We start from the raw sequence: 13,661 nt of genomic DNA, 5'->3' as shown, positions 1-13,661 counted from the left end.
GGCCATTTAAATATGGCCCGAGCGGTTTTACCTCCAGCCCTACTTCAAGTTTGGACTAACTACACCTTCTTGGCGAGAAACAAGAAAACGCCAACCAGGTCCAAAAGTCAGCCGTAGAAATTCGAGCAACTCTTCCCTGTCCCTGCCTTGCTCACCACATTGAGAAAGAAGAAAAGTATCATGTGGGCCAAAAACTAAAGTGGCCCGGCTAATTACTAACTCCCGGTCCTGATAAAGACCCGGCACTATTAAAGGAGAAGACCAAGGATGGATGCGGTCTATCTCCTGCCAGAGGGGCAAAAACGCACCGCATTGACACAATAGTTTTGCAGTCTCATCCGCTGCTTAGTATTATCCCTGAGAGGAGACAGGGTGTGAAAAACCCACAACATTAAATCTGAGAAGTGTCAAAAATGATCTGATACAACAACAATGAATTGTGAATGGTGTGGCACTGTGTTTAGTATACCACCCATTGCTGTGATACATTTTAGAAAGTATACACACATACATATGTTGTGACAAGATGATGTTATATGTTACACTTGTTTCTGTGTGAAGACATGTTTTAAGTAGTGAGTCATTTTTATAACATGATGAACAGGAACTAAAAACAGGTTAAAGGATAGTTCCGGGACTTTTTTTTTATTGTCCCTACGGTTCGGCCATGTGTTTTTAAGCATAAATCGGTAGATCGTAGAAAACTTTCCTATGGACCTTACCCGACTTTTCGTCCATTAACGCACTCGAAATCATCCGCCATTTTGTGATAATCCTATCATTTCCCCCCATCGACCTGGCTCACCTGCGTTTGCGGCACTAAATCATATCCCCCGCCCCTGAAACAGACTTTATCAAAACATTCATATTCCCCGCCTCTATCCGTGACGTGACTGTGCTGCGTAGGCAAACGCGCCCAGGCGTCTTCTACGCGACTCCACACAGAACCCGGAAACCAACACAGATCAGCTCACAACACAGCGCGCCACAATTCGGAATATGAAACTGTACTTTTAAATCAAACCGCAAGATTGTACATTTGGCAAAGTACATTTATTGGACATCAAATGTTTAGAGAATATTCAGCGATTTGCATTTTTCTTTGCTCTCGATCCAAAATAGTTCGTCTTGAGGCAAGCGATGTTCGTGTGCAGTACACAGGGTGTTGGTTTACGATAAAATAAGCTCTTCGGTCGCACTGATAATCGCATGGCTGTTCCAACAACGAGGCACTAGGCCACCACAACGGTATGTATGTTGCATCTAGCCATTAGTACCGCGTAAGGGCATACTTGTACTTGGCGATCGTCCCATAAAATGGTCAGGGTGGTAACGTTGTTCACGCGGAGAAGCAACTGGCGGTTGTAAAAGCCATCCGCCGGTGTCTGGTACTCGTGACACAGACAATAATGAAGGATGTACCTGTTTTAAAAACATAAAAAATGAAATTAGTCTCACCATCAGATCTTTATTAAAATTATTCATTTTATATATTAGGTCGGGAAATTATTTCATAGCTAGGACAGTGCAACTGGGTATTATACGTCATTTCCAGTAACCCACCCCCTCTCCTCCGCCTTTTTCAGAGCCGCCTGAGCGCCAGTGGACCACTTCGTCACTGATATGATATAATATGGCATTTGCAACGCGCCTATACACAAGTGTTTCAAGGCGTGGCGAGGCAGGGAGGGGGGGGGAACAAGGAGAAGACAGACAACGATCCTACTAGGCCAGGTGTCATTCAGATCGCGCAGGGGTAGGGGGAAGGTAAAAGTGCAAGGGGAAGGGGAGGGGGGAAGTGGAGTACAAGGTAAGTAGCATAAAATAATAAATACATAGGGCCAGCTGGTGGCGAGTGCAAGGTAAGTGCAGAACAAGTGCTGGGAAGGGGGGGCTGTAGGATACTGAGACAGTCCCCCAGTGCAGGGGTTGACAGGGAGGCAGTGCAGGTGGAGAGTGGAAGGGCCCAGGACCGAGGTCGCAGACAGTGGACCAGTTGTAGCAGGGGAGAGGGAGAGAGAAAGCAGAAGCAAAGAGGAAGGTTTTGAGGTGCTTCCGTAAAAGGAGATGGTTCTCCTCAAGATAGTGCGCGGTACAAAACAATATGCCACATAGAACGAACAAGTACAACTTGACCCGTCCTTAAAGCTACTGTATAGTAATTAAATTGCGGTATAAACTCATCTAAAGAGTTACTTACATTATATTTGCATTTTCCATTGTGTCTGTGCGTAGGGCAGCCCCGAAATACCACTCCTTCTATGCCGACGTTATTTCTTCTAATGAACGAACATTAAATGGCTATCGTTTCTGAAATTTTATTCATTATCGTTTCTTACGTTATTGCACCACACCCCCAAAAAGAAGTCTTTCGGGATGGTCCCGGCCTGTCAAGGTCAAATAACAATAGAACCTTATACTGAGTCGTGGGCCATTCCGGCACCCGAGCAAAAAATCAAAGCAGCTGACCTTCACTTTGAACGAGCACACATTCCTAGTTAGCTACATTCAGTGTAAGGCCATCTCACAGGACTTGAAATTTACACTCCATCTTTGCATTTTGTCTGCGTGCTTTGCAGCCCCAGAGAACCATAGATACGGAGACATTCTATATTTTTTGAAAAATGATTTACATTACTGTTTGGTTTAATTTAATGCGCAAATGAACAAGGTTGGATAGACACATTGCATGTACACTGAGCAATCACTTTTATTTACACAATACATAGCTACACATATTCAATGGGCCTGCGACATGAGGAGACTCGAGAGCAAAGTCACAGGTGACACCCGGGTGGTTCGCACTACTGCACGGTGAAGGGAGGGGCAAGGGTGGAGAGACACATTGCATGTACACTGAGCAATCCCTTTTATTTACACATTACATAGATACACATGTTCAATGGACCTGCAACATGAGGAGACTCGAGAGAACAGACAATCAAATTACAATCATTTAAACCGTGATGTGTATTTCTCAATGAGCTCTGCTTTAGGTGGACATGGAACAGAGGCAATGTTGGGTGGCAATGCAGTTGTCCCCTGCACAGGTTCGTTCACAACTCCATGTATGTGCCTATCTAGGACATCAACAATACGTCTCTCAATAAACTCATATTGCATATCCTCAAACACTGGTTTGATCACCCATTGTTTACTTCTTTTAGTGAAGGTCTTATTGTAGCGAAGCGTCCCTAAAGTTCCGGTCGTCCTACTTTGTTGACGGCCAACATTATGGTTATGTGCCAAGACCGCTAGAAGAGTCCGATTTATCATGCCCTCCATGCCAAAATGCAATCGTTTTGGCCTGTACTTTAGGCACATATTGTGGAACACCTCCAAATCTCCTGTGTGGCAGAATTCCGTGAGTCCCCTCAAATCTCTTGTTATAGTTTTATCAAATACAATCTTTTCAATGGCTTTGTGAGTGGGTGATGAAGGAATCAACCACTTCTTCTTCCGTGCCTCCTCTGTGGACAAATGGCCATGTTCACAATTGTGGAAATGTTGGTTTGTGGTCCAGCGGTGAATGTTGCTACAGTGTAGCATTACTGACCGCCATTTTTCCAGTAGAATTTCCAACGACCCTTCACATGTTTTTGAGCTCCACCAAAGATGGTTGCTGATTGACTTGGACCACTGTGAAATACCTTGCATATCTTTTTTTTTACCTGCAGCCGACATTTTTTTATTGATTGTTTTTGCAAGATGCCATACGTCAATTTGGTGATTTATATTTTTGTACTCTTCTCTCATTGTCTTGGCAATTGAAACGTGTCTGTCCGTGGCTATCAGGTCGATCACCATTCCCCGCGATTGTAGTTCTTGCAATGATGCTACAAAGCCAACTTTCTCCATGGCCACTGAGGATGTACTTTGTGACACCTGCACGACCACCGAACTCACAATTTTCTTACTTTCCATGTCCTGAAAGTGGTAGGTGCAGTACTTGGCTGAAAATCCTGGGCTGTCGCACTGTCCATCACCGGCTAGCCTGAACCGTTTGCCCGCGAATGTACTTTCAATAGACATTTTTTCCATTCTCCAAGCTTCGCTAATGGCTGGAAATAGATAATCGGTTTGGTATTTGTAGAACTGAGTTTTCGCAATGAAATGGATTCCCACAAACTGAAAGAAATACTCTAACTTTTTAAAACTTGAACCACTAAAAAGTGCGGCCGCTGCACAAAGTAGATTGCCTGCTGGCAGTTGCCCCAGCATGGGTTGTGCAGACCATGAGAACGGATGATATTGTGTACAGGTGGCATGTATTTTAAGGTTAGTGCCTCGAATTGCACGAGTCACATTAATCAATGGCTCCCCACATACTTCCCCACCAACCGAATGCCCACATTTCATCATAATAATAATATCAATCAAACAACTATCGAATACAATGAATTTGGCCTCTTTCCTTATACTGTCACTCTGCATCCCAGCTGGTTCGGCCTGTAACGTTGAGGACATGTCACTCACATTAAAGGTACAATCTCTGATATTGTCTTCCGCTATGTTCAGTGATATTGATGGTGTTTCATTGTCGTCCATTTCATTCTCTTCCATTGTAACATCTGTTCCTTCTCCGGCGATGGGAGAATAAAACAATTTCTTCAACTTTCTCGCGGTCTTAGTTTTTGCGGGTGTGGATTCTGTGAATTGATCTCCGACTGCATCCGAACTACCAGGAGGACATTCACTATCAATGGCTGGTGGTGGTATAGCTCCATTGTCAATCACTTCATATTCTTCCCATTGGCACGATGCATCTCCAGTCTCAAGTCCCTGCCAAAAGGTTTGACAAGCAACATCTCTCGTTCGCTTCACTGTCTGTGTAGATCTAGTTCGTACACCCACTCGCAACTAGAGGACAGATTGGAAAAGGGATGTTCAGTTTAAACACAACTTACAGTATTGAACTATTAACAGTGAAAAACAACATAATATAGTGACCAGGACACTAACCTTCTTTTGCTTTCTTTTCTTTGAAACTTTCTTGCCTCGAACTTCAACATCTGGACGCTGTTGCTCCGACTCGTGTGTGCATGTCTCCACTTCCTCTTGCGCTGCAACGACTATATTTTCATGATAAGCACATCCATCACGCACTGACGCTCCATCGACTCCCTGAAACATAGAACTTTCATTAGTATGTATAATAATATTGAAAACACAAAATGTACTTGGGGACCAATACCCACGTACATCTCAATAGCAAAACACGAATGAACGCATTGTGTAGAACATTCAAACGACAATTATTCACGCATTGTTGATCTAGTTAAATGGAACTGTCAAGATCCATACCTCGGGCTCCGCATAGACTTCCATTGATGATATTATTGAAGATGACGCTTCAGCAACTCCCTGAAACACAGTAATTGCATTAGTATGGTTTTCTATTTTGTTAAAAAGAACATAAACTTTGTGCAGGCGTCAACGGCTCATCTAAATAGACCTGCACAAATGATCAGTTGTCTAAAATAAATAATGGATATCTAAATATGATTCGATTTGCTCGATCGTTGGAAGTGTCACCACCCAGAGAGCTGCATCAACTACTAGGGGTGATGTTCTTGTAGAAGAAGCTCCGTCATCTCCCTGAAACATAGTACTTGCGTTAATAAAGAAGGAAGTATAGCGGATGTAATCACGTCATATGATCTCGCTTGATCGAACTGTCAGTATCCATACCTCGAAATGCATAAGAACATCAAGGGACGCTGTAACTGCGGTGCACACTTCTGCAAGCTGTTGCGCCGACCCGTAACTGCATGCTCCCCCTTCTTCTTGGACTAATGCTCCATCGACTCCCTGAAACATAGGACTTTCATTAGTAATGAACACAATATTGAAAAAAGAAGACACATAGGAGGGCGATGACAGAAGGACATATCAATGGCTAAAACGAAAAAAACATTGTGTGTAACAATCACGCTACAAGAATGCAAGATCTGATGATCTCCATCGATGGAACTGTCCAGAAATGTACCTCGAGCATCTGAGTGACATCAACGGTTGTCGTCAATGCGTTGGACTCCTCAGCATCTCCCTGAAAGACAGTACTTGCATTATTTTGGATAACAATAATTATAACTGAAAACAAAGACTAGAGGACGAGTACTAGGGTGTACCATTAGGTAAAATAATTACACGATAAATTAAAACTATTGATTTACATGCCTAAAACAAGTCAGTGGCAGAATAGCTAAGTAAGATTACCCGATAGGCGCTTGAAGTGGCTGATGACTGCAATAACGACACGGATGGAGAATCTTCCGCCTTCATATTGAGTGGATACATAAATGGGGAAATTATTTGACGAACAAACAGTTAGATGCAGGGATCAGAGTAGTTTCTTGTCGTAGAACAGGGAGCAGTTCACAGGTTGCAAACTGACGAGTTTGCTCGAAGTGGTCACGGAAGTTCACAGAGACGAAGAGCAGATAACCAGCACCTTCACGGGTTGACTTGCAAAGCGCAAAGAAGTTCTCATTAGAAATATGAAGTGGTTATAAAGAATCCGAAACAGGGGTGTGTTTGTGAATGAATGACGTGTATATGTCGTGGCATTATGCGGTTTGCAGGGGGGCGTCCAGCGTGAGGGGGGATGCTTGGCAGGAGACACGGGGTCTGGAGGTAGACATGGGAACAACAACCCATGCTCTATAGACCACTTTGAAGTGTACATGGTCTTTGGCACCTCTTGGCCTTTATCGCTCCCTGACAGCTCCACTTGCCAGCACAAGTACCCCGGTGCAAACGGCCTTTGATAGGGCGGGGGGTGGATTGGGGCGGTGGTCGTGCAGACAAGACACAGGAAGACTCGTGAATGAAGACACACTTATGTGGATTGAAGGTGGGCGGCCAGCGTGAGGGAGGATGCTGGCCAGAGACATGTGGTGTGACAAGACAAGGCACAGGAAGACTATTCAATGGAGACACACTAGATTCATTTAAAAAATCAAAACAACCATTGTTAAAATATATGTTGGGTTTTATTTTAGATCTTAATTTCAATTGAACATAAATAATAAACATCACACATTGTAAAGTTCCGGTTGCAGCACATCCAGGGAAAATCTGCGGTATTGTCCACTGTCGCTGGGGAAATGTTGTCTAATGGCAAGTACCGCACAGGCAGGTATTACTCTCCGAACGCGGTGTCCGAGCCTCCCGTGAAGCCACCAAGTGAAGCAACGATAGGCCACCAGCCTGTACCACCTGTGAAAAAGAAAGATGCAAACTGTATTAAAATGACAAAACTTTCTTATCAATGTCGATTCAGGAAAAAAATGTCATTCTGCTTTGAAAAAAATTCTATCTAGAAAATGCACAATATGGAACCAATTTACATGCGTTCGAATGATATGTAGATGTAATTTTATATGTGGGAGACGACCATGAAATAGTAGTGGCATCACTGACATCACAACCAGAGTATACTTACTCGTTACTCGGATTACGCGGACGAACAGTGCCGCGAAGTTCGTGCATAAGCACCGTCATCATCCTCAACACGGTCCGTGAGAGGCAGGCTTCCCTGAACTCTGGCAGCTCGGTGATGCATTGCGGACTTGGCTCGCCTTCCAAAATGTAGGCCAAGCACCCGGAATATTCACGGCAGCAGCAGTTCTCCTCCTCAGTTGGCATTAGCTCGCACCGATTGCACGTGCACCAGGTGGAGACGCCGTCCATGCGACATGGTCCAGGCTCTTCATCCGTTGACTGGTCCTCCCAACTGCCGTCCGAATCCCCATCGTTTTCGCGTGCTTGCCTTTCCAGTAGTTCCTCCTCGGTGTACTCGGGCTCGTACATATACGGCATTATTGTAGCCATTGTGTGGTAAAGAAAGTAAAATAATTTACAGAGATGGTACAGGTGTTCACAAGGCCTAGAAGCGGCGAAGGTAGCTGACCAGAGCACAGAAACGAGTCACAGAATACTCAAAGTAACACAGAGAGAGGAATGGAATCGAAAATCTGCTGCTGTGTGTTGTGAAACGGTGTGTTTATACTTATTGAGGAAAGAGGCGTCCTGCCATTTTCATGGCGACACTTCATTAGCTGAGGCGCAGCGATTGTTGACACGAAACGTGCTTTGGCGTTGGGAAATGGGCGGTACGCGTCTGCTGATGTCAGGCTCAGGGGCGAGGGATTTGATTTAGTGCCGCAAACGCAGGTGAGCCAGGTCGATGGGGGGAAATTATAGGATTATCACAAAATGGCGGCTGATTTCGAGTGCGTTAATGGACGAAAAGTCGGGTAAGGTCCATAGGAAAGTTTTCTACGATTTACCGATTTATGCTTAAAAACACATGGCCGAACCGTAGGGACAATAAAAAAAAAGTCCCGGAACTATCCTTTAATAAATATCGAACCCTGTTGGTTCCCAGGAATCACATTTTGAAAACGGGCTGTTTTCTGTTGTTTTTTGTTTTCTGGTTTAAAATAAGTTTAAAATAAGTGGGTATTGCTCGCAATGTTAGCGAGCTAGAAGAGGGCCTCATTCCAACTTGGGCGGTAAGGGTTAACAGTCACCGGTAATGATGCCGGTGCCGGAAAACCCTTACTGCCCAATTCCGAGGTCCCTTAGCGGGAACCACAAAGGACGTGTGGTCTAACCACACGTCCTTAGCGGGTCCCGCTAAGGGACCTTGGAGCTAATAACGGTACCGCAATTTGCGGTACCGTTATTAGCGCCTTCCCCATTCCCATTGAGCCCTATGGGTGCTCAAATGGGAATGGGGAATGGTCTACAGATTGGGGATTTACCGGGTCCTCCAGGGTCGGAATTACCCGGTAACTCCCCATTCTGCCAGACCGGACCGGGTTTGGGAGGCAGCCGTGGTGCTAATAGCACCATGGCTGCCGCCCAACTCAGAATGACCCCCAGAGTCTGGTTTAGGAAACAAGGAATGTATGTTTCCCCACACACAGGGCAGGAGCAGGAGGTAGTCTGTGTTCCCTCCCCCGTTTCTCTCTAGTTCTCTAACCCAGTTGTAACACAGACACCTCGTTAAAAGAAAAAATATTGGGTCAACCTGTTGTATAGGAACATCCTAGATCTGCCAGTTCCGGTTCTGCCAACGTTCCTTGCTTCAAGGCTAAAATGGCACATAAGGCCCCTGACTCCCCTGAGGAGACTATTGCCTCACTTTCTCCTGTGACGCAGTTCGACTCAGGTGTTGACAAAATGGTGGCCCAACCTCCGCGGACCACAGTGGCCATTTTGACTACCTCTCTTACACCAACGTTCACTACGGCTGGTGCTGGGGGGCCTCCTTTTCGAGCAGAGCAGCCTTTTCCACGCTATGTCAATAACAAGAACCTGTTCCGCCCTCCGATGGATTGGCGTGCCCGGACACTGCTGTCTCATACAGTCTCGCTGCCTCCTGCATCCGCACCCCTTATCTATGTGGACCCAATTGGTGGAGGTCCATCCTGGCAACCATCCTCATTGCGTTCATGGAGGTATGCCCCTTCCGAGCGGCCTCTGCCCTCTCCAGCGCCTAGACCTTCGTCCGAGGATGCGTTTTTTGGGAAATTTCCGACGCTGATGCATTCAGATCCCATGAATTCATACTTTAAGGATCTGATTAGGGAAATGTATCCTAGGCCTCCTGTATCGCCTTTTGCTCCGGCAGATCCTATGCAGGTACTGGTGGTGCCTCCTCTGCCTCCACCTCTGCCTGTTGGACCTCCTCCACCACTTCCTCCTCTGCACTTTCCCCGGTAGAGAAAACACCGGGAGCCCGAGCTAACAACACTTTAGGACCTGAGGCAGTAGGCACAGCAGATCAGTCTTCTGCTCCTGCTTCACTGGATGATGTTCAGGCGGACCAGGACAGCGATGAGCCGCCCCGCTCTATTTGAGCATTTCACAGCCGGTTGCTGGACATGATGGCACTGCTTGACATTCCAGTTTCCGTGGTCCCAGCTTCACAAGTGGGGGTGCTTTTTGGAGCCTTCACTCTGTCGTCTCAGGAGCGCACCAGCCTCCAGAAGTACGCTTTGGCTGAGGCCCATAAGGTCTGGGGAAAAACCTCATTCCGGGCAGCATCTCAACAAAAGGATTGACGCTCGCTATAAGCTTCATACCTCTGAGGACATATCTTTGTCGGCTTGTCCGCTCCCTTCGTCGACGGTGGTGGCAGCAGCCACCCTCCAGTCCAAGCCGGCCTCTACATCCTCTACTGCAGCGACCCAAATCCTCTCCAAGGAGGACAAGCTTCTTGATGCCATTGGGAAGAAAGTGTTTTCCAATTCGGCACTCCAGCTTCATCCGGCTAACACTGACCTTATCCTGGCGGTGGCCAATGTCAAGCTATTGAGGGAACTAGCCGATTTCCAGGAATGTATTCCTGCGGATAGGCTCAAGGACTTCAAAGCCGGTTTGTCGGATGCCAGAGTGCTGGCACAGGATCTACTGGAGGCTGCGGCACCACGTAGACACTTCCGCTCAAGGCATCATGGTCGGGGTCAGAAAACAGGGGGAGAAGTGGGCACCACAATTAATTCAGAAATAGGTCCTTTTTTCTTATATAATTTGGCCAGTTTAGTAGGAGGTATCAGGCTTAAGTCGATCCTCTGACACTAGCATCCACAAAATCCCAAGAGACAAAAGTTAGGTGTTTCCTCCGAGCAATGCCTAATGCTCTCATATGGCTCGAGACCGAGCTTATCAATTATAATAGTTCTGGTACTCCAGTTTCTTTCCTGTAGTTAAATGTGTTCATTCTTTGATCTTTCAGTGATTCTTAAAATATGTTCAATCATTCACCCTACTTCGGATATAGTTGAAAACATACATCAACCAATATTCAAATCAGCTTTTATAAGGCAGAACAGTTCCTAGGTCAAAATATGGCCCAAAAGCCGATTTCGGAGTCACACTCCACTCTCAGGGCTTTAATATAACAGAACCATAAGTCACAGTGACATACATAATATCACAGTGTATATAATGTACACACCAAAATCAGCCATTGTCAGTTTCCAAAAACAAAAAACAGAAAGAGAAAAGAAATGTCATGTTAGAGTTAGAACATATTTAACACTGTTTCTCATGCGTGCTATCTATAAATACACAATTCACTTTGCTGCTGTGAACCAAATAATAAAATACAGTCAGTACCTCTGGTTGAAATGTCTGTGCTATGTACCATAAGGAATCTACCGTGTACTGAAAATCAAAAATGGATTTTTACCTTAGGAATTCCGATCCTAGTTTACAAATTAATGGTATGAGCTGGAAAGGTAATAATTGTATAGATCTCCGTTAGCATGAGTGGAACGTCTATATATTAATTAAAATTGCTATAAGGCGTTGTAGCTGCTTTACCTACCTCCTTCAGCGTTTCTTTCTTTGCTGAAGCTGCCCGCGTGGGCGCGCATCGTACTGAATCATATACATGGTTGCTATGGTGACCAACTTAGGTGACGTGGCACATCAGCAGACGTGCTGACGTGTCGGCGCCTCGCGTCCCGTCCTCGGAAACAGGAGGACGGGAATAGGTCTCTGTTTATGTTACTATAGTAACATAGCAACTCCTGACTACAAGTAAATATTACAACTTACTACTAGGGTCCCTATCAGCCAAACAACTGTTACATTTATCGATGGTCCACTGTGTTCGACAGACTTATGGAATTATGAGTAATCGCACTGTGCCCGCAGATGAATTATCACCTTTAGAGAAACAAAACATGACATACAGGTTCTAGCATATGTCTCCACATGTAAAGTTCTAAAAACAGTGTGATGTGCAGTAAATTATTAATAAGGCCTATCTTATATCCAGAGTTCTACAGGATGGAAGGACAAGATACTATCCATAGCCATAGATGCAACAACGATTACCAATATGTCTTTTTCTACGAACAAACATACAAAGCTATACCCAAACATGTTAGTTAATTAAAACAGTATGTACATGATCAGACATGAATTTCTTTGTATTAATAAATACATAGCAAATCTATCAGGTAACTGTGATCCCAAAACTACCCAGTGTCAGCTCATTGCTGTTATGTCTCCAAAGTTCTAATGGAAGCTCGTTATGCAGAGATCACATTCATATGTGTTATACACATTGCTAGTATACCTTTAGCAAGCCTAAACATTCATAGGCTAACGTGTGGGTCTTACTTTGTATAGAAGAAAGATGATAAACATAGTTTGCTGTATAGTCTCAAAAGTGTCTAGTAACAATGGTCCCAAAGTACCCAAGTGCCACCTGAGTACTGTGCATTATAGAAAACATGCAAAAATAAGTTCTTCATTCAATCCCTTTGGTGTGAGGGTCCCAAGTCGTACTATCCAGAAGGATTCCCTCTGGTCAAGTCTCTTTTGTACATTTTCATGTGGATAATTCTTATCAACTACTTCCAATATTTGAAAAAATATCTGTGCCAGGTTGTGTCGTTTATCCTGCCAATACCTGGCCACCGCAGAGTTCACATTATTGTTCCTTATACAGGATCTATGTTCGTTCCAACAGGATTTTGCCGTCCTCTTCGATTGGCCAACATAATAGAGACCACATGGACATTTGATAGAGTACATTATACTTTGTGTGTCACATGTCACGTAATCTCTAATTTTCTCTCCAGTGTGTGGATGGTGCACTGTTGCTCCTTTTTGTACATAGCCACAGTTCTTGCTCCTTTGATAAGCAAATGTCGGTAGTTCCTTAAATAAATGCTCCACACGTTGATCACAGGTAAGTGTTCTCCAGTTCTTCTTAATTATGTTGTTAATTCTGATACTTTGGGTAGAATGTTTAGATACAAATACCAACGGTGGTTCTAACTTCTCTTTTTCTCTTGTTGTGAGCAATTCATCCCTGCTTTTGTGCTCTATTCTGGTCTTCGCCATCTCAACTTCATCTGTCTTGTATCCTCTGTCCATGAACTTCTTACCCATCTCTGTTAGTTCATTGTTTAATCTTCAGGATCACTAGCAATTCGATTCACCCTCCACATTTGGCTACATGGTAGATTTTTTATTAGGCTCGGCTGATGAAAACTTAGCCTATGTAGAGGTTATTCCTGTTCGGCTCCTTAGGGAAAATATTTGATTGCATCCATCTTCTGTTGCTTCAATATTTACATCCAGTGAATACTTCTCTTTGAGTACTCATGAGTGAATTGGATTCTCTGATCAACTGTGTTAAGATATTCAAAAAAATCTTTCAGTTCGCTCTCTGTGCCCATCCAAATACCAAAAATATCATCGATGTACCTTATCCAAATTCCCATATATTGTTTCCATACAGGGTGCATTAAGACACGATCTGTTTCACATGTATGCATAAACGTGTTTGCATAAGCAGGCGCCATGGTGGCCCCCATTAAAGTTCGAGCTACTTGTAGAAAGAATTGGTCTCTATATCAAAAATAGAAATGTTCTGCTATAAATTGTAACAGAGCTATAATGAATTCACCTTCCTTCAGTAGTAGCCATTTCACTGCTTCAATACCTAAATCATGTGGTATCGAAGTGTACACACTTCTCACATCCACTCTAAATAGAATGTGATCCGAATTACACTGAATTCTGCTGAGTTGTTGTAAAAAATGCAAAAAAGGTAGCAGGCGTCCCTCCCTCGAAAGAACATGGCATGATAACCTGTTCAGTGGTTTTTAATGACTTTGAGAGTT

At 44.3% G+C, this 13,661-nt stretch overlaps 1 protein-coding gene across 1 annotated transcript in view; it reads right to left on the bottom strand.

The window, feature by feature from the left end:
• Positions 1-12,924, bottom strand: part of LOC138567841 (putative nuclease HARBI1) — a 39,682-nt gene extending 26,758 nt beyond the window's left edge. The window contains exon 1 of the mRNA XM_069646333.1: positions 12,796-12,924. Within this exon, the coding sequence (XP_069502434.1) occupies positions 12,796-12,924 (129 nt within the window). The remainder of the gene's footprint in view (positions 1-12,795) is intronic.
• Between the last annotated feature and the right edge of the window lie 737 nt (positions 12,925-13,661).

Source organism: Ambystoma mexicanum, chromosome 2p, assembly GCF_040938575.1.
Source record: "Ambystoma mexicanum isolate Mex_15411 chromosome 2p, UKY_AmexF1_1, whole genome shotgun sequence".
In the NCBI taxonomy this organism is placed as follows: Eukaryota; Metazoa; Chordata; class Amphibia; order Caudata; family Ambystomatidae; genus Ambystoma; species Ambystoma mexicanum.
The sequence above is the reverse complement of the archived record's forward strand: the minus strand, read 5'-3'. Positions and strand labels throughout refer to the sequence as shown.